General features: G+C 40.9%; 1 protein-coding gene across 2 annotated transcripts in view; it reads left to right on the plus strand.

The window, feature by feature from the left end:
* gabrg1 (gamma-aminobutyric acid type A receptor subunit gamma1) overlaps positions 1-21,315 on the plus strand; it is a 145,374-nt gene that overhangs the window by 73,343 nt on the left and 50,716 nt on the right. For both annotated transcript variants that reach the window (XM_078399036.1, XM_078399045.1), the window contains exons 3-4: positions 3,549-3,616; positions 17,689-17,909. In XM_078399036.1, the coding sequence (XP_078255162.1) occupies positions 3,549-3,616; positions 17,689-17,909 (289 nt within the window). The remainder of the gene's footprint in view (positions 1-3,548; positions 3,617-17,688; positions 17,910-21,315) is intronic.

Below are 21,315 nucleotides of genomic sequence, written 5' to 3' on the forward strand. Positions count from 1 at the left end.
ATTTTGTGAATAAATACCTTCGATTTGTACCAGCATCTGCAGTTATTTTGTTACATTGACCATCCCTAAATACGAATCCCGTTTGCCAGCATTTTGTCCATTGCCTTCAAAGTTGTGACTTTTCAAATGCCATGACTCAACCTCTACCATTGATTACAAGTCTCTGTTGCCTCTACAACTGGCTCGGACAGTATGCTCCAGATTCTGTTCACCCACCATCTCCTCAGGTTCCTGCTTATGTGTATAAATCACTGACGGTGCTGGATCAAGATTTTTAAAATATTTAATATCCCTTTGATATTTTTTACTTTCTGCTTTCTGCTCGAGTTGGATGTTGCCTACATTTTGTACCATTAGTGGACTTATTGGGTCTTCTGCATGTCCAGCTCCACCATTGGTAACAATATCACCTTCCTCTTCTTGGGTGTCTCTGGTCTGTGACCTCCCTTGTGACTGAGACAATGTCACTTGTCTCCTCCTCCATGAGCATTTGGTTCCACAACGCAGAAGGAAGTATCCAATCCACAGTTTCTCTCAAGTTCTCCAATATATTTGCTATGTTCACTGCCTGCCTCTGTTCTGCTTCACTCAGATGAGCCCAATTCTCCATTATATGGAGAAAGTGCCGGAGATTGCAACAGCTCAAGCAGCATCTGTGGAGGAAATGGACAGGCAACGTTTCAGGTCAGGATGTCCCAACCCAAACGTCTCCTGTCCTTTCCTTCCCACTGACTAATTCCAGCAATTTGTGTTTTGCGAAGAATTCCACCATCTGCAGTTTCTTGTGTATCCATTATATCAGAACTGAATTACTCTCCTGCTCTTCCCTTGAGCAGTGCATTCTCAAGCTGGCTGCGAATGTAAAATCTGCAAGTTTTTCTTCTGTTGGGTTTCATGATTTGTTAGGTCAAATTACAGAGGGAGAACTGTCAACGAACGATAAACACAAAATGCTGGAGTAACTCAACGGGTCAGGCAGCATCTCTGGAGAAAAGGAATGTGTGACTTGTCAGGTCGAAACCCTTCTACCAACAAAACCTAATTAATTAACAATAACAAGTTTCCAACTAATAGCAGAGACTGGTGTAAACAGAGCCTTGAAAGTTTTACCACATGGTGCAATTAGATCTTAAAGGCACTTCTACATACCACAGGGTGCAATTTTCCTGCTGCTGAACTCTTATACGAAAATAGTTGATTAACAGAGACTTAGATAGAGCTGAGGTATGAACTAGAAAAATGTCCAATCAGCTTTGCATAGTGATTTGTCATTCCTGCATAGTCTGGGTTTATTAGCACTCTTGACAATTGATTGTTCAGTTCCACATCTGATACTATTTTGAAATCAAAAGGCCAAATGCTATGCCCAAAAAAACATATGCTCCTGATAAACATTATGTGTTGTCATTTTTTCCAGGCTCCTGTTTAAATGTTCTTGACTTCCTCTCTAAACTCCTCTATGCCTACAAACTCTAAACAGCTTCAATTTGGGCCCTGCCCAGACCTATAGTCTGGAGCCACCAGCATTTCTCCTCATCTACCCCCTTGATGCCTAATTCCAAAAATATATGCCGGGAATTGCCTGGCACAAAACAATTATTAGCACCTCCATTCAACATCAGGGCAAATGACAAATTTATGGCACTTGAGTCTCCCAGCGGGTGGTGGTTACCAAAAGGGAACGCTGATCATGGCCATGTTAAACAGTCAACTTGAGAAGTTAAAAGTGGGTTTCCGCAGTCAAGAGCAAATGGATTGAGCCAGAGTGGAGTTCGGCAGGGTTACATGGGGTAAAACAGGCAAACTTAATGATGAGATGATATCTGGTCTGTGGCTCCTCTCAGGTTAAAAAGGGTAGTGAGGTTATACAGAATCTAGCTATATTTTGTATACACAAAATGCTGGAGTAATTCAGGTGGTCAGGCAGCATCTCTGGAGAAAAAGAATAGGGGACGTTTTGTGTCTGAACCCATTTTTCAGATCCTATTTTATTCTCCAGAGATACTACCTTAGCCACTGAGTTACTCCAGCATTTTGTGTCTATCTTTGGTATAAACTAACATCTGCAGTTCCTTCTTACACATATTTAATTTTAGACAGTTCCATAGATGATGCTGGAGGGCAGGAGGCAGAGTTTGGTGAATCTTCTGAAGCCAATGGCTTTAGCCTCCAATATTTAATGGGTCATAATTTCTATCCATCCACTAGTAGATGCCGGGTAAGCAACCAGGCAAGTTAGAGGCGGTCAACGCATGTGTTAAGGTTGAGAAGGGCATTGTGGAAAATGACATTGTGTTTTAGATGATATTGCTGAGGGGCAGTGGGACATGTGTGAATGAAGATTGAAGAAGATATTGTGATTTGTGTTGGGTTCACAGTACAGAATAGAGGTAATAAGAGAATTTTCTAAACCTGGCCACAATGCACCCTACTTTTGGAGCAACAGATTGAAAAGTAATAAAAAAAGTACTGCAAATACTTCAAAAACATTAGAGTAAATTAAAATATATTAAGCTCTTTTTTATTTCCTCAAGGCAGTGTTGGCAGTTAAGTGGATAAATGACAATTGTATCTGCTTCAATTTAGAACGCTGTGGGATGATTTGATCAATTTTCATGGTATTACGGGGAATAATCAAGGTATTGGAAGAAAAATCATTTTGAGTTGGCAATGCCAGGACATTTACTGGAAGAAGAGGACTTTCAATGATAAGAGTCAAGCTAATCAGAAATGCATGTGACACATTTCCTCAAATTTGGAATGCTTTTTCCAACTGGTAACCAAAACCAGGGCAACTGTTTAAATCTGAAATTAATATTGTTTTGTTAAATAAAAGTATTGAGAGGCTTGTGGGGAAGGTGCCATTATGGAACTGCATGACAGATTAACCAAAATCGGATTGAGTGGTGGATCTGATTCGAAGAGCTAATTGGCCTGATCATGTTCCTGAATACCAATGTTGTTAATTGTCATAAGCATGACTTCCTTAGTTGGGGTATGATGATGGGTGGTCATTAAGTAAACACCCATTCATAGGTTATGTTTAACTGTAATGGATGATTATATTTGCAGTTTTGATATTTTAGTAAAGGTGGTCGAAAGGATATTGCTTTAGCCAATATTTTGACTGCTCGACAGATTGTATTAAACTAAATGTACTCCATCTGCATTCATGTAAGTAAATATTCACCTATAAATGTAAGGAGCAGCTGTTTTTTTCATTGTTAAAAATAATGGTATCTTAAGGGTAATTGTAATGTAAAAAGCACCAATGAAAAACACCAATTTAAAGTTAAATATCTGAGTGGACCTCCTATACCCTTGCATATTCTGTCTTAACCAGAACTTCCATTAAAAGAAAGCACATTTTCTCTGTTCCCAAGTTATAATAACAACATTTACACAATTTACACCACACAATTTCAACAGATGTTTTTTGATAAATGTGATTTTATATTGCTCAGCTGAGAAATAGATAAAAGCTTTTAAAATTAAGTAATGTGTTATACTTCTGTCGTGGTTACAATGGAAATGTGGTAATTTTACAGTGAGACCAACAATGATTGAAAGTGACATCTACGTGAATAGCATTGGACCAGTTGATGCGATTAATATGGTGAGTCAATCAGTCCCTGTGTGTTGTACATGGTTGACTGTGTACCAATATTACTTTTTACTAGGCTTGTTGTTCAGTTGTCAGTGATGTGCCAGGAGCTAAACTATAACTTTTGTTTTGCTCATTAAGTTACTGGGGTCACTCAATTCATTCAATTTTACTGACTGAAATGCTCCCATATTTCAAGGAATAACCCACATAACAGATACTAGAGAGGACACAATTGGCAAGCATTATCACTGGTTTACAGAGAATTTCCCAACAGCAGTCTTTTCAACCATTTGAGTCTGTTTATAACAGTTGTATCCCCATTATATTACAGATCGAAGCCACAGAAAAAAACAGTTTATTGAAGAAGAGTCACTTTATCTGTAGGTTTGCTTTTATTTGTCAGACAACATCAATTGACTTGCAAAATTTTGATGGGCCTTAAAAATTACAAATTAAACCTGAATCAGGCACTGAAACATTTCTGATGAGTCATATGAGAATTCAGTATTTCGATCATCAATCAGAATGATCCATTAAAAATATTAAATGTACAAGGTTATTAGATTGAATTTTGGAACTAGACCCCATCCTTCCTAACTTGAGATTTCCCTTGGATAGATTCCCATTAATGGAGAATATATACACGTATTAAGCATCAATCATTTTAGATTTGCCCATCTCCAATGACCATACTACTACAAACTTTTGCTTTTCCATCTTAATTACGTCAACTAAATTGATGATGAGAATTTTCGTTGATTTGGTCAATCTAATAGCATCTAAACTTGGACTGGTGAAGTGTAACCTTGGAATCTGAGGAGGTGCAATATAACAATGACCATTTTATTCATATGGCAGACTAAAATTATATACAGAAACATAGAACTGCAGATGCTGATCTATACCAAAGATAGACACAAAGTGCTGGAGTAACTCAGTGGGTCAAGCAGCAGAGATCCTCCGGAGATGCTGCCTAACCCGCTGAGTTACTCCAGTACTTTGTGTCTAAAATTATATTCTCCTCTCTAAAGCTCACAAACAGTATTATTTTCTGTACATTGCTCTGCGATTATAATAAAAGTGCAGAGAATTTGCTTTAATTCTCCTTTTGGGGATGTGGGCTGAGCTGGCAAGGTCAGCGTTTATTGTCCTTTCCTAATTGTTCTCAAGTAGATTGTGGTGAGCTAACTTCATGAATTGATGTTGTCCTTCTCGTGAAGATACAAAGATACTCCCACAATAATGTTGGGGAGTGGATTGCACAATTTAGACTCAGCAACAATGAAGAAACAGTGATAGATCTCCCTATCAAAATGGTGTGCAATGGAGGGGGAACCTGCAGGCGGTTGTGCTTCTGTGTTGTCCTTGTTGGTTGAGCTCATAGATTAGGGAGGTACTGTCAGGGTGGCCCAGGTGAGTAACTGGGGTGTAATCTATAGACAGTACACACTGCAGCCATGACGCCCTGATGGTGGGCAGAATGAATGTTTAGAGTGGTGTGGATGGGGTGTCAATGAAACAGGTTGCTTTGCCCTGGATGGTGTTGAGTTTGTAAATAATGCAGGAATTGCATCAGTGGAACGTATTCCACATATTCATGAATTGTAACGTTTTTAGGATGGAAAAGAATTGACTCATAGGATAATCAGCCTCCAAGCTGTTCTTGCAGCCATGGTATTTATATTGGTGATCCAGCTGAGTTTCTGCTTCATGGTGACCCCTGGAATATTACCGGTGGGGGACGCATCAATGATGAAGAAATTGTACATCAATTGGTGGTTGGTTTCTTCCTCATTGGAGAAGCTTATGGCATGAATGTTACACATCACTAACCAGGCCACGCCTAAATGGTGTATTAATATGGGCTACTTCATTTGCTGGAAAATGATGAATGGAAGTGAATGTTGTGCAAACATCGGCAAACAAAACCACTCTGTGTCTTATGAAGGAAGGAAAGTCATTAATTAAACAGTTAAAGATAATCTCTCAATCACATTGGAGAAAATTAGGTTCCCCTCAGACACACACCATTTTGATAGGGAGATATATCACCGTTTCTTCACTATTGTGAGTTCGAGGACCCCACTGACCTACTGAAAACTTGCGGAAATATCCTAAGAATGATTGACCTCCATCAATGTCCTTTGTGCGAGTTATGACTCCAATCATCGTAGTGTTTTCCCTTTGATGCCCGTTGACCAGTTTTCCCAGGCTCCTTGATGTCAAAGGAGTGAAACACTTTCCAATTCCATTCCCATACTGATCTTTGTGCCCTTGACCTCCTCCACCATGCTGTCAGTATGGAGTTTGCACGTTCTCCCGAGACCACGTGTGTTTTTGCCGGGAGCTCTCAGTTTCCTCCCACATTCCAAAGACATACAGGTTTGTAGGTTAATTGGCGTCGGTAAGAATTGTAAATTGTCCCTAGTATGTAGGTAAGGGCTAGCGTACAGGAAATGTGGGTCGTTGCATTCTTGGTGGGCCAAAGGGCCTGTTTCCGCACTGTATCTCCAAAGTAAACTAATCTAAACATTGCCAGAATGAGACCAAATGCAAACTGGAGGAACCACATATTCCACGGGTGGCTTACAACACAATGGTACGAACGTTGAATTCTCCAGTTTCAAATAATAACCCTTGTACCTGCTCTCTATTTCATGTGTTACATCCCCACCCAGTTCTCCCACTATCTCCCCGCCATGTCATAAGATCATCATAAGGTCATAAGTGATAGGAGTAGAATTAGGCCATTCAGCCCATCAAGTCTACTCAGCTATTCAATCATGGCTGATCTATCTCTCCCTCTTAACCCCATGCTCCTGCCTTCTCCCCATAACCTCTGACACCTGTACTAATCAAAAATGTATCTCTGCCTTAAAAATATCCACTGACTTTGCCTCCAGATGGCAAAGAATTCCACAGATTCACCAGTCATGCTGCTCCTTTCCTTTCCTCATATACTCATCTCCCAGCCACGTATCCTTCATTCCCCTTTTATCCCTGAACTCCCCCCTCCCTCTATTCCTTTCACCTATATCCCCCTTCTGACTTTACATTTCACTCCTCTTCAACCCTTATCTTATACCATTTGTCTTCTTTGTCACTTATACCACCCATCTTCCAATCCAACCCACCTCTCCTTTCCATTTTTCTCTCCCCGACTTGACCTGAAACATCACAAGCCTATTCCCTCCGCTGATGCTGTCTGATCCGCTGAGTCCCTCCAGCATTTTGTGCTTTGCTCAAGATTCCAGCATCTGCAGTTCCTATTGTCTTCACATGAGTGGAATGTTTTCTTGTCCCATCTCCAATGCTCTCTGCTGTTTCCTTGTGAGAATGATGTTGCAATGCTGTCAAGGGCAATTACTCTCACTTCACCCCTGGAATTCAGTTTATTAGTCTAAGTTGAGCCAATAACCGTGAAAACGTCTGGAGCTGAATGGTTCTGGAGAAGCCCAGACTGGATATTAGTGAGCAGTTTATTGAAAACTCGTGTTGTTAAATCACGGTCACCGTTTCACTGAAGATTTCAGAGCAATCAAGTTAGGTGGCAATTAATCTGAATGGATTTGCTTGTTTAGTCATACCTCAACAATTTCTGGATAGATGCCAATGTTGTAATTGTATGGAACAGCTTGGCTATAGGTATGGTTAATTTGGAAGCACAGGTCTTCAGTACCTCATGTGCAAAATTCTCTGGTCCCATTGCCTTGGCCATCTCCAATCCTTTCTGCTGTGTCTTGATAGCTCCTGAAATGAATGGATTCAGCTGAAATCTGCCCTCTATGATAGTAGAAACATCACGAGGAAGCTGATTGTTAACTCAGCTCGTTTTGATGAATATACTCCACAGTCTAATGGTTGGCCAGCAGCAGAGGAAATATCATTTGCTGGCCATTAAACCAGCTGGAACTATAATTTGCTGACCATAATATTCTGTCCATTATCATACTGCAGTCAATAACAATTGTTCTAACGTTCCTCTGAAATAATTGGGTAATTTTCAGTATCGGACTGAACATGCAAACAGTTTGTTGGATCATTTAAAAAAAAAAATATTCTCAATGACAGGATCGGTCACGGGAAAATAGAATACTTCAAAGAATCATCCTTATTTATCCACTCGGGCCTGTGAGGATTTTGCACTCATGCATGTGAGATTTTTCCTCTCGTGTGTGAAGCCATTCTAAACAAAGCACAGGCATATCATGGTACAGCAGCTAGAATGATCCCCTGATGTTAACTAAGTCTGTTGCTGCTCTGAATGCATCCCTTGGAATTCCACAGAGAATGGAGCACAGTCCATTAATGCCATATTTGTGGAAATATTTGCTGCAAGTTTCCTAATGCCATCTATTGGTACGCAATACAGTTTAAAAACGGAATTGTCAAGATTTCATGTGCACTGCATAATTAATTGCAAGGTATTAGCTGAATTATTCTAGTGCTCCAGAGGGATCTGTGCTGTGTTGTTTTAGTTTTAAAACAATAGCTCTGACACGGAATCAATTTGATAATGCGTTCAGATTTTACAAACGATAATGAGAGGGCAATAAAAATTAATTTTAAGTATATTATAAAATCTCAAAATAATACCACAAACACCTCCAGGAAAATCGTCTGACCAATTATGCATTTTACAAAGTGGGTAAGTAATGGTGAAGAGATTATTGAAACAAGGAACTGCAGATGCTGGTTCTCCAGAGATGCTGCCTGACCCGGTGAGTTACTTCAGCTTTTTTTTGGAAGAGATTGTTGTTTGTTTAGTGTTGGCAAAATGAGTCCAGAAAAGCATTTTCTTTGTTTTTCATTTACAGGAGGCGAGAGTCACTGTCAGCATATTTTGCTCAGCTCCAATTGACCTTAAAATAGTTGTGTTGAAGCACCTTCAAGAACCAACCCCCTCAGTTGTTTAGTGAAGATACTCACAGAGTGTTGTTGAATAGGGATTCCAGTAATTAGACTGGCAACACTGAAGGAATATGTTTTATTTTCAGACCTTGATATTCAGTGGTACAGAAACAGTGTAGATGTTTTATCTTTCCCAAGAATCAACCCTATTTATCCTTCCAACTGTACGAGATTTTAGAATTAAAAGATACTGGTGAAGATGCCTCAGTGAATTGCTGCAGTTCATTATGTAAATATGACACATTGCAGTTACACTGTTCTGGTGGTAGATGGGTGAAACAATTAGTTTAGAGCATTAGCTGCTAACCTGGTAACCAAGACAATAATTGGTGCCTGGAACATGCTGACATGGGGTGGAAGCTGAAGCAGAAGAAGAAGAAACTTTCTTCTGAAATAATTGGGTCATTTTTTGAATAGGCACATGGATATGCAGGGAATGGAGGGATATGGATTATGGGCAGGCAGACCTTTGCATCATGTTTGGCACAGACATTGTGGGCCAAACCTGTGCTCTATTGTTCTAAGTTCTATCATAGCAATGTTAATGAGGCATTTAGACAGACACATGAATAGGAAAGGACCAGAGGGAAACAGACCATGTGCAAGCAGATGAGATTGGTTAGACTGGCATTATTATTGGCACAGACATGGTGGGTCAAAGGCCTGTTTTATGTTTTAGATTCTGTTCTAAATGTACATTGTAGTGGAAGATAGAATCCCAAGTGTTTAATTCAAGAAAGGCCTGAAATATCAAGCTTGACAAAGGTTACGCTTTGAAGTTTGCAAAACGTGCTACAGTGAACAAAATAAATATGTTATTTTCTTCCAAGGAATAGAGATAGAAACCAATTATGAATCCTGCAGTAGTAGGGTAAAAGGGCAGATGGAAAGCAATGAGATGTGTGATCGGAATGAAGAAAGCCTGTGGGGATGTCATCAGGCCTCCATTAGCAGTAGTTGTGTCATCTTTACATAGAATATTTTTGCTGCAGGGACATTCCAAGTAGTGTTATAAGTCCACCATTTGCCATCATTGAAGTAATTATGGAAATATCAGGTGCTCTGTCTTGCCATTAACTTGACCATATAAACTGCCGCCCTGAGCAGCATTTAGTTAGCTAACAGGATAGCCAAAGCGTGAGAAAATCCAAGGGTCAAGGTCTTCCAATATGGCTCACATTTCAGAGGTACTATTTGTCTATCAGACTGTCAAGACCGGAGTTAGTTTTTCCATTTTAAAAGACTATATATGCTATAAATAACATACTTCCAGTTACAGATTGCTGTTAACTTTATCCTTGTTGTAGAAAGCTATATGTGTTCTATCTGACGTAGTTTTCAACATTACATTATTTTTACGCACATTAAAAGAATAATGTTGTAATACACCTTAAAATCAGCAATAGTGGATGATGGGTTTGACATGTCTTTCCTTTGTACGTTATGAACTTCTGTATGCTGAACCATACATTATTCATCGCAACTTAAGGAGCCTGATGGGCAGCTGAATAATAACGGTCCAGATGGTGAGAGTACAGATGGCCCACACTCTCTCTTTGACTGAACTTAATGTGCTTGCTGGAGTTTAAGGGACCTGCTTTGGAATTATGCGGAAATTCTTTGCTTTCAGAAGTTGTATCCATTGTAACTAGCACAGATGGCAAAGAACATCTCCTGACACGCGTGCCAACCAGCTGCATCTGGTTCATTATGCGCTTCCCACTCTGATCTATGTGAAAGCGGAGCGTTGGGATGTTAAAGGTCCCTCATTCCACCCTCTTTGTTATCTGTAATGATGATAAAAATGAGCTGAAAATCCCATCTCAAAATCCTCATCACAGCTGTTAGAACTCTCACTAGGGAAACTCACAGGGGTATGTTTTGATCATCCGTGGACCTTTGGTCTGAATGTTTGCTTGAAAGGCACACGAGTCCAAACAGCACTAATCCTCTGTGTAATGCTCTTTGTGGGCACCATGTGAACTATGTCATCTCCCTTTCTGCATGATATCCACATTAAACAGAGCAATGGGGAGTATAGAGATTGTTACAGATTCAGATAATCACTCATTCAGTTCAATTCCCAGATAGCAACCAGGCAGGAATGGCTACTGCAGTCTAAGTCAAGGATAATGTACCCCAGTTGAAAAGCATTAATGGTATCTTTGCCTAAACATTGAATTTCGGCTAAAAGATGTTACACTGCAGAATTCCAGGCTCTCGATGCCTGCGCTGGTAAATTCCAGGCAGTAGAGACTTGGATTATGGAAAACACATTGGATGCCCTTGATCTGTGAAAGTTGCAAAGCATATTTTCTGACAAGGTTGAGGTCACAAAGGCTTTATTTTAACATACCCATGAAGATCTTAATCCCTAGTTGAAAAAGCCCCATGGTTTCATTTCCACAAGTTCCGCCTGAACTTGATCTGCTTACATGCTTCATAAGTGAGCTATATCCATTTTCTGAATCTGCTGACCTCCCTAGCACAGATAGAACACCAACCAACTATGTTTGTTATTGGATCTTCAGGACTTGAAGTTCCACCTGTGAAAAGAATAAGCAACTTGGAAGAAAAATCACCAGTCACAGACCAGACTTATGATTTTATTTGATTTTCTGTGAAAATCTTTTCTTTTTCATTTGCGTTCACAAACCTGTATATCTTTGCAATGTGGGTGGAAACCGGAGCACCTCAAGAAAACCCACGCGGTCACAGAGAGAATGTACAAACTCCAGACAGCACCCATAGTCAGCATTGAACCCGGGTCTCTGGCGCCATTAGGCAGTAACTCTATCGCTACACTAGTGTGCTGCCCTTCTCTGCCAGCATTGAACCCGGGTCTCTGGCACCAAAAGGCAGTAACTTCATCGCTACATTACTGTGCTGCCCTTCTCTGCCAGCATGCTAGAGACAAACCACCCAACTTCAATCATTGAGGCATATGGATGATTGCTGACTCCTAACGATTTTTTACTGATGTTTATGAGAGTGTAGGTTTTATGCAAAGGATCCAGAAGGCTAAGATCCTTCAGCAATTTCCCACTGCCATACACCACCCTGCTCTGACACCCAAGATCCATAATGACAGTTCTATTAGAGATCTTATATCTGGAGCCATTTTGCAAATAAATTCACCATTGATGCCAATTCCCCAGCATCAGGATTGGCTATCACTGGAAAAGGGCCTTGAAAGAACAACCGGGGTAAGACCAACTTGAGGGTATGAGAGAAGGTCTCGCTCAAGTTGACTGGAGCAGGTTATTAGAGGGGAAAGGAACATCGGCCAAATGGGATGTTTTTAAAAGTGTACTGAAGAAAGCGCAGGATGTGTACGTCCCCATTAGAGTGAAGGGCAAGGCAGGCAAACGTAAGGAAGCTTGGCAGACGAGGGAAATTGAGACGTTAGTCAAAAACATGAAGGATGCATGGGACAGGCATAGCAGCTGGGATCAAATGCATCCCTGGAGGAGTTTCGGGAACTATGGAATAAACTAAAAAAGGAAATCAGAAGAGCAAAAAGGGGCCAGGAGATAGCTCTGGCGGGTAGCATTAAGGACAATCCCAAAAGATTTTATAAATACATAAGGGGGAAAAGGGTAACTGGAGAGAGAGTGGGACCTCTCATGAATCAAAGTGGTCACCTCTGTGTGGAGCCACAGGAGATGGGCAAGGTCCTCAATGGGTATTTCTCCTCTGTATTTACCGAGCAGAAAGACAGTAGGACGGAGGAAATTGGAGCAGTCACTGGAAGCCAGGGTTGCCGTCGAGGAAGTACTGAAGGTACTGTCGTGTTTGAAAGTAGACAGATCTCTGTGGCCTGATCAGATATTATCGAGGACATTGTGGGAAACTAGAGAGGAAATTGCAGGAGCCCTGGTTGAAATTTACGAGTCGTCCTTAAATACAGGAGAGGTGCCAGAGGATTCGAGGGGGGCAAATGTTGTGCCTCTTTTCAAGAAAGGCTGCAGGGAAAATGCTGGAACTGTAGGCTGGTGAGCTTAACTGTAGTAGACATGTTACTGGAGAATATTCTGAGGGATAGGATATGCAGGCATTTAGATGGGCAAGGGGTGATTAGGGATAGTCAGCATAGTTTTGTCCCGCATAGATTTGTGGGAGGTCGTGTCTCACAAATCTGATTGATTTTTTTGAAGATGTGACCAAAAAGGTTGATGAGGGCAGAGCTGCAGATGCTGTGGACATGGACTTCAGTAAGGCGTTCGACAAGTTTCCCATGGTAGGCTGCTCTGAAAGGTTAGATCACATGGGATCAAAGGAGAGATAGCTGAATGCATAGCAAAGTGGCTCCATGGAAGGAAGCAAAGGGTGATGGTGGAAGGTTGCTTCTCAGACTACAGGCCTGTGACCAGTGGTATGCCTCAGGGTTCGGTGCTGGGCCCGATACAGTTTGCCATCTGCATCAATGATTTGGATGAGAGCATACAGGGCAATATTAGCAAGTTTGCTGATAATACAAAAGTTATTGGTTTTGCAGATAGTGAAGATGGTTATGAATGATTGCAGCAGGATCTGGATCAATTGGCCAGGTGGGCGGAGGAATGGTTGATGGAATTTAATACAAAGAAGTGTGAGGTATTGCATTTTGGAATGTCGAACAAGGGCAGGACCTACACAGTAAATGGTAGGCCTCTGGGTTGTGTTGTAGAGCAGAGACATCTCAGAGTTCAGGTGCATGGTTCCTTGAAGGTCGAGTCGCAGGTAGATAAGGTGGTCACTTTGGCCTTTGGCCTTCATCAGTCAGAGTATTGAGTATAGAAGTTGGGAGGTCATGTTGCAGTTGTACAAGATGTTGGTGAGACCACATTTAGAATATTGTGTGCAGTTCTGGGCACCATGTTATAGGACCGATATTGTCAAGCTTGAAAAGGTTCAGAAAAGATTTACGAGGATGTTGCCAGGACAAGAGGGTGTGAGCTACAGGGAGAGGTTGTGTAGGCTGGGTCTCTATTCCATGGAGCGCAGGAGGATGAGGGGTGATCTTACAGAGGAATACAAAATTATAGGAGGAATAGATCGGGTAGATGCACAGTCTTTCCCCTGGAGAAGGAGAATCGAGGACCAGAGGACATAGATTTAAGATGAAGGGGAAAAGATTTAGTTGGAATCCGAGGGGTAACTTTTCACACAAAGGGTGGTGGGTGTATGTAACAAGCTGCCAGAGGAGGTAGTTGAGGCTGGGACTATCCCATTGTTTAAGAAACAGTTAGACAGGTACATGGATAGGACAGGTTTGGAGGGATATGGACCAAGCGCAGGCAAGTGGGACTAGTGTAGTTGAGACAGTTGGGCCGAAGGGCCTGTTTCCACACTGTATCACTCTATGACTCGAACTCAAACCCACCAAAAAGCTTATAGTCTTCCTTACTGTGCATTTATGAGACCTTGATTACTTACTAAAGGCACCTCAAATCCATGGAGAAGTAAAACCAATACTGCAGCCACAAAACCCTCCGAGTCCATGGGTAGGTTAGGTTTAGTCCATTTTATTTTAGAGATACAGTGTGGAAACAGGCCCTTAGGCCCACCAAGTCCACACCAACCAGCAATTCCTGCACACTAACGCTATCCTGCACACTAGGGATAATTTACAAGTTTACCAAGCCAATTAACCTCCAAACCGGTAAATCTTTGGAGTGTGGGAGGAAACCAAAGATCTCAGAGAAATCCCACGCTGGTCACGGGGAGAATGTACAAACTCTACAGACAGCACGTGTAGTCGGGATCAAAGCCAATCTCTGGCGCTATAAGGCAGTAGCTCTACCGTTGCCCCACCGTGTCGCCACTATCTGTGTTATGGACCAATGTTGTGGTCATCTTCTTGAACAGCATTCTCGGAATCAAAATTCTGACCACATTCAACCAGTGGGCTGGCCACATCACCCACATGCAGCCGAGAGACTCCAGAAACTAGCACCAGAATGCTCCAAGAATATTCTTGAAGCTCCAATTAAAAATTGTCATATTTGCACTAAGTCTTGGGAATCCGTGAGTTGAAAATGCACAATATAACAGAGATCCATTTTGGAAGGCTCAAAGCAAATTGAGTCTCTGTGTCAGGAGCACGTGGAGGCCAGGAGCCCACTGTAATCCAATCAACCCACTTGCTCAACCGTCCCATGGAGCTCCAGACCTCTCACCAGTAGCAGATCCAGCAGATCCCACAGAAGACATTAGAACCTGCAGGAATGGAGTGGAAGCAATTATCCTGTATACAATAGGATTGCCTGAAGAAGAAAAGTTGGGAAGATTCTGAAGCACCTTCTGCTCTTGCTGTTAAGGTTGTGTTAGCAGGCCGTGACTACAAGCAAAATGTCATTGACCATTTTGTGGCACTGCATCCATGTTCCGTGGCCATTATCCATGGCATGTCCATTACAATTTATTCCTTCCATAGTTTTCTAATGATGTGGTTGGAGACCCTCTGGTGCTTGGCAGATTTCAGCCAACTCTCCATCCACAGGTAACATCAGGAAATCCCAGAGTCCAATGTCAGTCATTTTGTTTATTTCTTCAGTGTCTCCTGAAGTCAGAATAAGTCCCAGAAGGCCCACCAGCAACAACTGTTGCTACAGTGCATTTCCCACTTAAGAGATTTTGTCATTTAATAAAGCACATGCTGTTTTTTAAGGGGTGGTTTAGGCAGATTAATCATCTGGATGCCCTCACCTGTTTCAGAGGTTTCTCTTTCTTGATCCTTTTCAAAGATTGTTCAAATATAGCTGCTGGCAGAGTATGATTCAGTATGACTCGGTATTTGATCTCACCACCCACCATCTTCTTACGCCTCCTAACTTCAGGATGTGCTTGTCCTACATTCCACCCTATTTGCAATGAAGCAATAAGATCAGAAGCACAGCAGCACTGATGATGGTCGGGCACTTCATGACTATTCCGCTTTAATGTCACGCACAAACTTGAGGAAAAATGGATCGAAGCACCACTGGGAATAAGATGAACGTCATAAGGTCATAAGTGATGGGGCAAAATTAGGCCATTCGGCCCATCAAGTCTACTCCACCATTCAATCATGGATAATGTATCTCTCCCTTCTAACCCCATTCTCTTGCCTTCTCCCCACAACCCCTGACACCCGTACTAAATGTCCCTTTCACGATTTGCACTCATACAATGTTTTCTTTAAGAATCACCACCCTTTCACTTAAGTTTGACAAGCCTTTCTCATATTTATCTATCTTAAAAATAAGTTGATATCTTCCCAGAATTTGGCATTAGCTACGTCATTGCTTGGAGATGCTAATTGATTAAAAGTTAGTTGTTGATCAATAGTTTTCCCAGTGTAATGAACATAGAAACATAGAAAATAGGTGCAGGAGGAGGCCATTCGGCCCTTCGAGCCACCATTCATTGTGATCATGGCTGATCAGCCACAATCAGTAACCTGTGCCCAACTTCTCCCCATATCCCTTGATTCCACTAGCCCCCAGAGCGCTATCTTAAATTCATCCAGTGATTTGGCCTCCACTGCCCTCCGTAGCAGAGAATTCCACAAATCCACAACTCTCTGGATGAAAAAGTTCTTTCTCACCTCAGTTTTAAATGGCCTCCCCTTTATTACAAAATGTTAAATAAATATACAGTATTATCAGAAATATTGTCCCTCTGCTTCAGTATTTTACTTATTGGTAAAAGATGGATTGACTGTTATTGATCAGTCAACTTCAAAGACCATTTTGCCTTTCAAGAAAATTTCACATTACGTTTGCAATATACACTGTACGGTGCTTGTATTTCTAATTGCTATCCCAGGGAAATCCATTTTTAGTAGAATATAAACTAGTATGATCATTGTAGCTATGCAGCAAAACTATTTCCATTTAATGGGATACATAAATACTGCATTCTGAATAACTGTGAAACTCCTTGAGACATCAAAAATAACTTCAGGGGCCATTTTACAGATCAATTGTAGAGACTCCAAACCCTGAAAACTGATGGGTGCCTCTGGGGTATTGTTTCCTTTCTGGCAGAAACATTTAAAACACTCTGCTCCAGTCATCCATGTATGCTTTCACTTGCCTGAATGTTTAAATATTTATAGATCAGAGATTTTCAACCTTCCACCTATTGAGAACTGAATGCATGATCTGAAAATGGTCTGAGAAGTACACCAATTAGCATAAAATGTAGATTAATTATTTACAGATAAGCTATTATTTTGACCTTCAGTTGTCTCATGTGCTTGTTGCAGGGTCAAACTGAGCAACTTGTTAAGGAGCAGGAAGAGAAATAGAACAGGTGGACAGAATTGTTTGAGACAATTGCATGTAACTACCACAAGTGAAATCACAGGGAATTAATGAACAAGATATGTGTTGCGAATCCCTGCCTTACTTGCTCCAAATCTCCCAACTGTTTCATAAACAATCAGTTTCCATTTACAAATCCATTGTATTGTTTGGTGAATTAGATTTATATAGCCACACTCTATGAATTTTTAAATGCATGATTCACTCCAATTTGAACTTTGCCAAGTTTAACTGTTCCCATGCTTTTTATTATACAAAATATTAAGATTAACATCTTATACTTTAACCCTTTACATTTCTCCTCGGTAGAGGAATGCTAGTATCTGGGGTGGAGTGGAGGGGCAACTTAATGGAAATATATGGAAAATAAAATGGAAATAATGTAAACAGGTTTTTGATAGTCGGAGTGGACTTTGTGATGTTAAAAATCTGTTTCCAATCTGTATGACTCTATAATTCCATAATACTTCAGTCCAGAAACTCTCAACTTAAGTTCAGTGCTAGAAGATTTTTTTTCATGGAAGACTAGTCCATAATTGGCCACTATTGATTGCTCTTTATGCAGAACTGCGTGATATAGTCTTGGAGGTTATTGATGCAATGTGGGAAGAATTAAAAGGGTTCAAAATGAATGGGTGCTGGGTGGTCAGTGTGGACTCAATAGGCCAAAGGGGCTTTTTCAAAGCTGTAGGGCTCTATGACACTTCATGTTGTATGTAGGTGTTGCTGATATTTCTATGGACGGCTGGAAATGCTTCCCTGGTGCAACTTGTGTGTTGATTATTTAAAGCAAATGCGGTTGATAATGTGATAATAAAGGATAATAAAGAGTGGACTGTGAACTGACATGTATAATGTATATTTCCGCTTATTTTTCAGGAATATACAATTGACATATTTTTTGCTCAGTCCTGGTATGATAGCCGCTTGAAGTTTAATGGCACAATGAAAATTCTCATGCTAAATAGCAACATGGTTGGCAAAATCTGGATCCCAGATACGTTTTTCCGAAACTCAAGGAAGTCAGATGCTCACTGGATAACAACACCAAATCGATTGTTGCGAATTGAGAATGATGGCAAAATATTGTACACACTGAGGTAAGGCCAATGGATGAAACTTTCACTTATTGAGGGCCATCTCATACACTTAAAATGCTCCATTTCCATTGCCAGATAAAAATGTCGTTCTCAGAGCTCACAAGATTTTGAAAACTGTGAGGGGGTCATTTTGGCTGTGCCAAATGGGAGCTGTGCTAAATCTGCTAGAAGACATTTGACTGTGCATGCACTAAAACATTTGCCAGAAACAATAGTTTCAATGGTTTCTTTCTTTTCACTGCCATTCAAATGGGAATTAATGCAAAGGAACTTGTCCCAATTTCATATAGTATAAGAAAATAACTGCAGATGCTGGTACAAATCGATTTATTCACAAAATGCTGGAGTAACTCAGCAGGTCCCAATTTCACTTCTGCAAGGTATCCTGCAGGGCAAACAAAAGCATAACCATGCTTAAGTTGCAAAGCATGATATAAGGTCTACAACAATGTTTTAAAAGGAAAATGCTGCTCTGTGTTTTTCTTGCATATGATTTGGGTTCTTGTGGATTGGGGTGGCACAATGGTGCAGTGGTAGGGTTGCTGCTTTACAGTGCCAGAGAACTGGGTTTGATACTGACTACGGGTGCTGTCTGAATGGAGTTTGTACATTCTCCCTGTGACCAATCGGGTTTTCTCTGGGTGCTCTGGTTTCCTCCTATACTCCAGGGTTAATTGGTTTTGGTAAAATTGTAAATAGTCCCTAGTGTGTTGGATAGAGCTAGTGTATGGGGTGATCTCTGGTCGGCATGGACTCGGTGAGCTGAAGGGCTTGTTTCGCGCTGTATCTCTAAAGTCTAAAGAAATGTTGGCTTTGTTTTAAATTCTGCAAGTCTGCAATCAGCAAGCATGTAAGCCACAAGAAAATGACTCCTAACAGGAAGTATTCATTATTTGCTCAGATGCAGCAATTATTTTATGAATTGGGTCTAAAGATAGATGGTTTTCATTTTTAAAGAACACATATTTATTTATTCAGTTCATGAGAAGCAGCTGTTTTTAGGTGACCTGTAAGGAATTTTGTCTCAGAAGATTGATAATCTCTCTGAATAGAACCTAGCAATCAGTAAACCACAGCACTGATCATCCATTTTTGCATACATTAAGAATTTTAATTAAGTGCTTGATCATCCATGTTTTCAGAATAATCTAGTGAGGAAGTTACAATGGTAAAGCACGACTTGCAAAGCTTGTTTCACTGGCTTGTTTCACTGCCCATAACGAGCAATGTTTCTGGGCCAAAATCTTTTTGGACATGTATTCATATGTCCATCCTTACTGGTGTATTAATCCCAGTGGTTTACAAAATAATTAGAAGGAAGTGTCAACATCTATGAATTGGCGGCAAGATTATTGTGGGTATGAAACAGTGCACTGCAGAAGAACACATCAACATTTGTAGGAAGGAACTGCAGATGCTGGTTTAAATCAAAGATAGACACAAAAAGCTGGAATAACTCAGCGGATCAGACAGCATCTCTGGAGAAAAGGAATAGGTGATGTTTCGGGTCGAGACTCTTCTGCAGACTGATCTAACACATCCCAAAAATGTTAGTAAATTAAACAGGGATGGAGTAAAAAGTCTTTAATTATCAAAGGCACAATTGTCGCAAAGGATGTTCATTGTGTTTATTGCAAACCGATATCTCAATCCGAGGATGCCAATGTTGGTGTTTCTCAGGGTAACTTCCTGGGGCCCCGGCTAGTTTAATTTGTTTTATTGATAACATCCCCTCCATTATGAGATAAGAAATAAAGTAAGTTACTCTTAGTTCCATCTTCTATTTTTCCTATAATGGCCATTTGCAACTAGCCACAGCTTTCAAATTCATTGATGTGGTCTTCTCTGGTTGCTTGCAGACTAAGTTCATTTTTGTTCTCTCCATAAAAAAGTAGAGCTGGGTATGTCATTGTTCAATGCAGCAAAAGTGAAATGTGGTTATGCACTTATAAATATCGTCTTTGTACTGTTCCCCGATTGTGATACCGAAGCAGTTGGCCCACATCAGAATGCCATAGTGCATCAATGCATCCAGTGCTAGTGAATACAGATTAATATTCTGGAATTTACAGGGATTGGGAGGAATAAGGAATTGGCAAACCAGACAGAAACAACATAAGGAACAACATTTTTTTGTATACAAGAGAATCAGATTTTGAATGCACCACCAGATAGGGTTAACACAGCCTCAGAATAAAAGAACTTACCTTCAAAATAAAGATGAGGTGGAATTTCTTTAGCAAGTGGGTGGTGAATCTGTGGAATTCATTGCCACAGAAGGCAGTGGAGGCTAGGACTTTGGGTATTTTTAAAGTAGAGATTGACAAGTTCTTGATTAGTAAGGATGTCAAAGGTTATGGGGAGAAGGCAGGAGAATGGAGTTGAGAGGGAAAAATAGACCAGCCATGGTGGAATGGCAGAGCAGACTCGATGGGCAGAATGGTCTAATTCTGCTCCTATGTCGTATGGTCTACGAATGTGAATTCAAACTGGAATGAGATGAATATTTGAAGAATAATTTCAAGAATATCGAGAAACAGTATAGAAGTGAGGCTAACTGGATTTCACTTCAAATGATCCATAGATACATAGACAATAGGTGCAGGAGTAGGACATTCGGCCCTTCGAGCCAGCACCGCCGTTCAATGTGATCGTTGCTGATCATCCACAATCAGTACCCCGTTCCTGCCTTCTCTCCATACTCCCTGACTCCCTAAGAGCACTATCTAACTCTCTTTTGAATGCATCCAGCAAATCAGCCTCCACTGCCTTCTGAGGCAGAGAATTCCACAAATTCATAATTCTCTGGTGAAAAAGTTTTTCCTCATCTCATTTCTAAATGGCCTACCCCTTATTCTTAAACTGTAGCCCCTGTTTCTGGACTCCCCAACATCGGAAAATGTTTCCTGCATCTAGCGTGTCCAATCCCTTAATAATTTTACATGTTTCTGTAAGATCCCTTCTCATCCTTCTAAATTCCAGTGAATACAAGCCCAGTTGCTCCATTCTTTCTTCATATGACAGTCCCGCCGTCCTGGGAATTAACCTCGTGAACGTACGCTGCACTACCTCAATAGCAAGAATGTCCTTCCTCAAATTAGGAGACCAAAACTGTACAAAATACTCCTGGTGTGGTCTCACCAGGGCCCTGTAAAACTGCAGAAGGACCTCTTTGCTCCTATATTCAACTCCTCTCGTAATGAAGGCCAACATGCCATTAGCTTTCTTCACTGCTTGTTGTATCTGCATGCTTACTTTCAGTGACTGATGTACTAGGACACCCAGGTCTTGTTGTATTTCCCCTTCTCCTTACTTGACACCATTCAGATAATAATCTGCCTTCCCATTCTTGCCACCAAAGTGGATAACCACATTTATCCACATACCGCATCTGCCATGCATCTGT

This window comes from Rhinoraja longicauda, chromosome 1 (assembly GCF_053455715.1).
Source record: "Rhinoraja longicauda isolate Sanriku21f chromosome 1, sRhiLon1.1, whole genome shotgun sequence".
Taxonomy (NCBI): domain Eukaryota; kingdom Metazoa; phylum Chordata; class Chondrichthyes; order Rajiformes; family Arhynchobatidae; genus Rhinoraja; species Rhinoraja longicauda.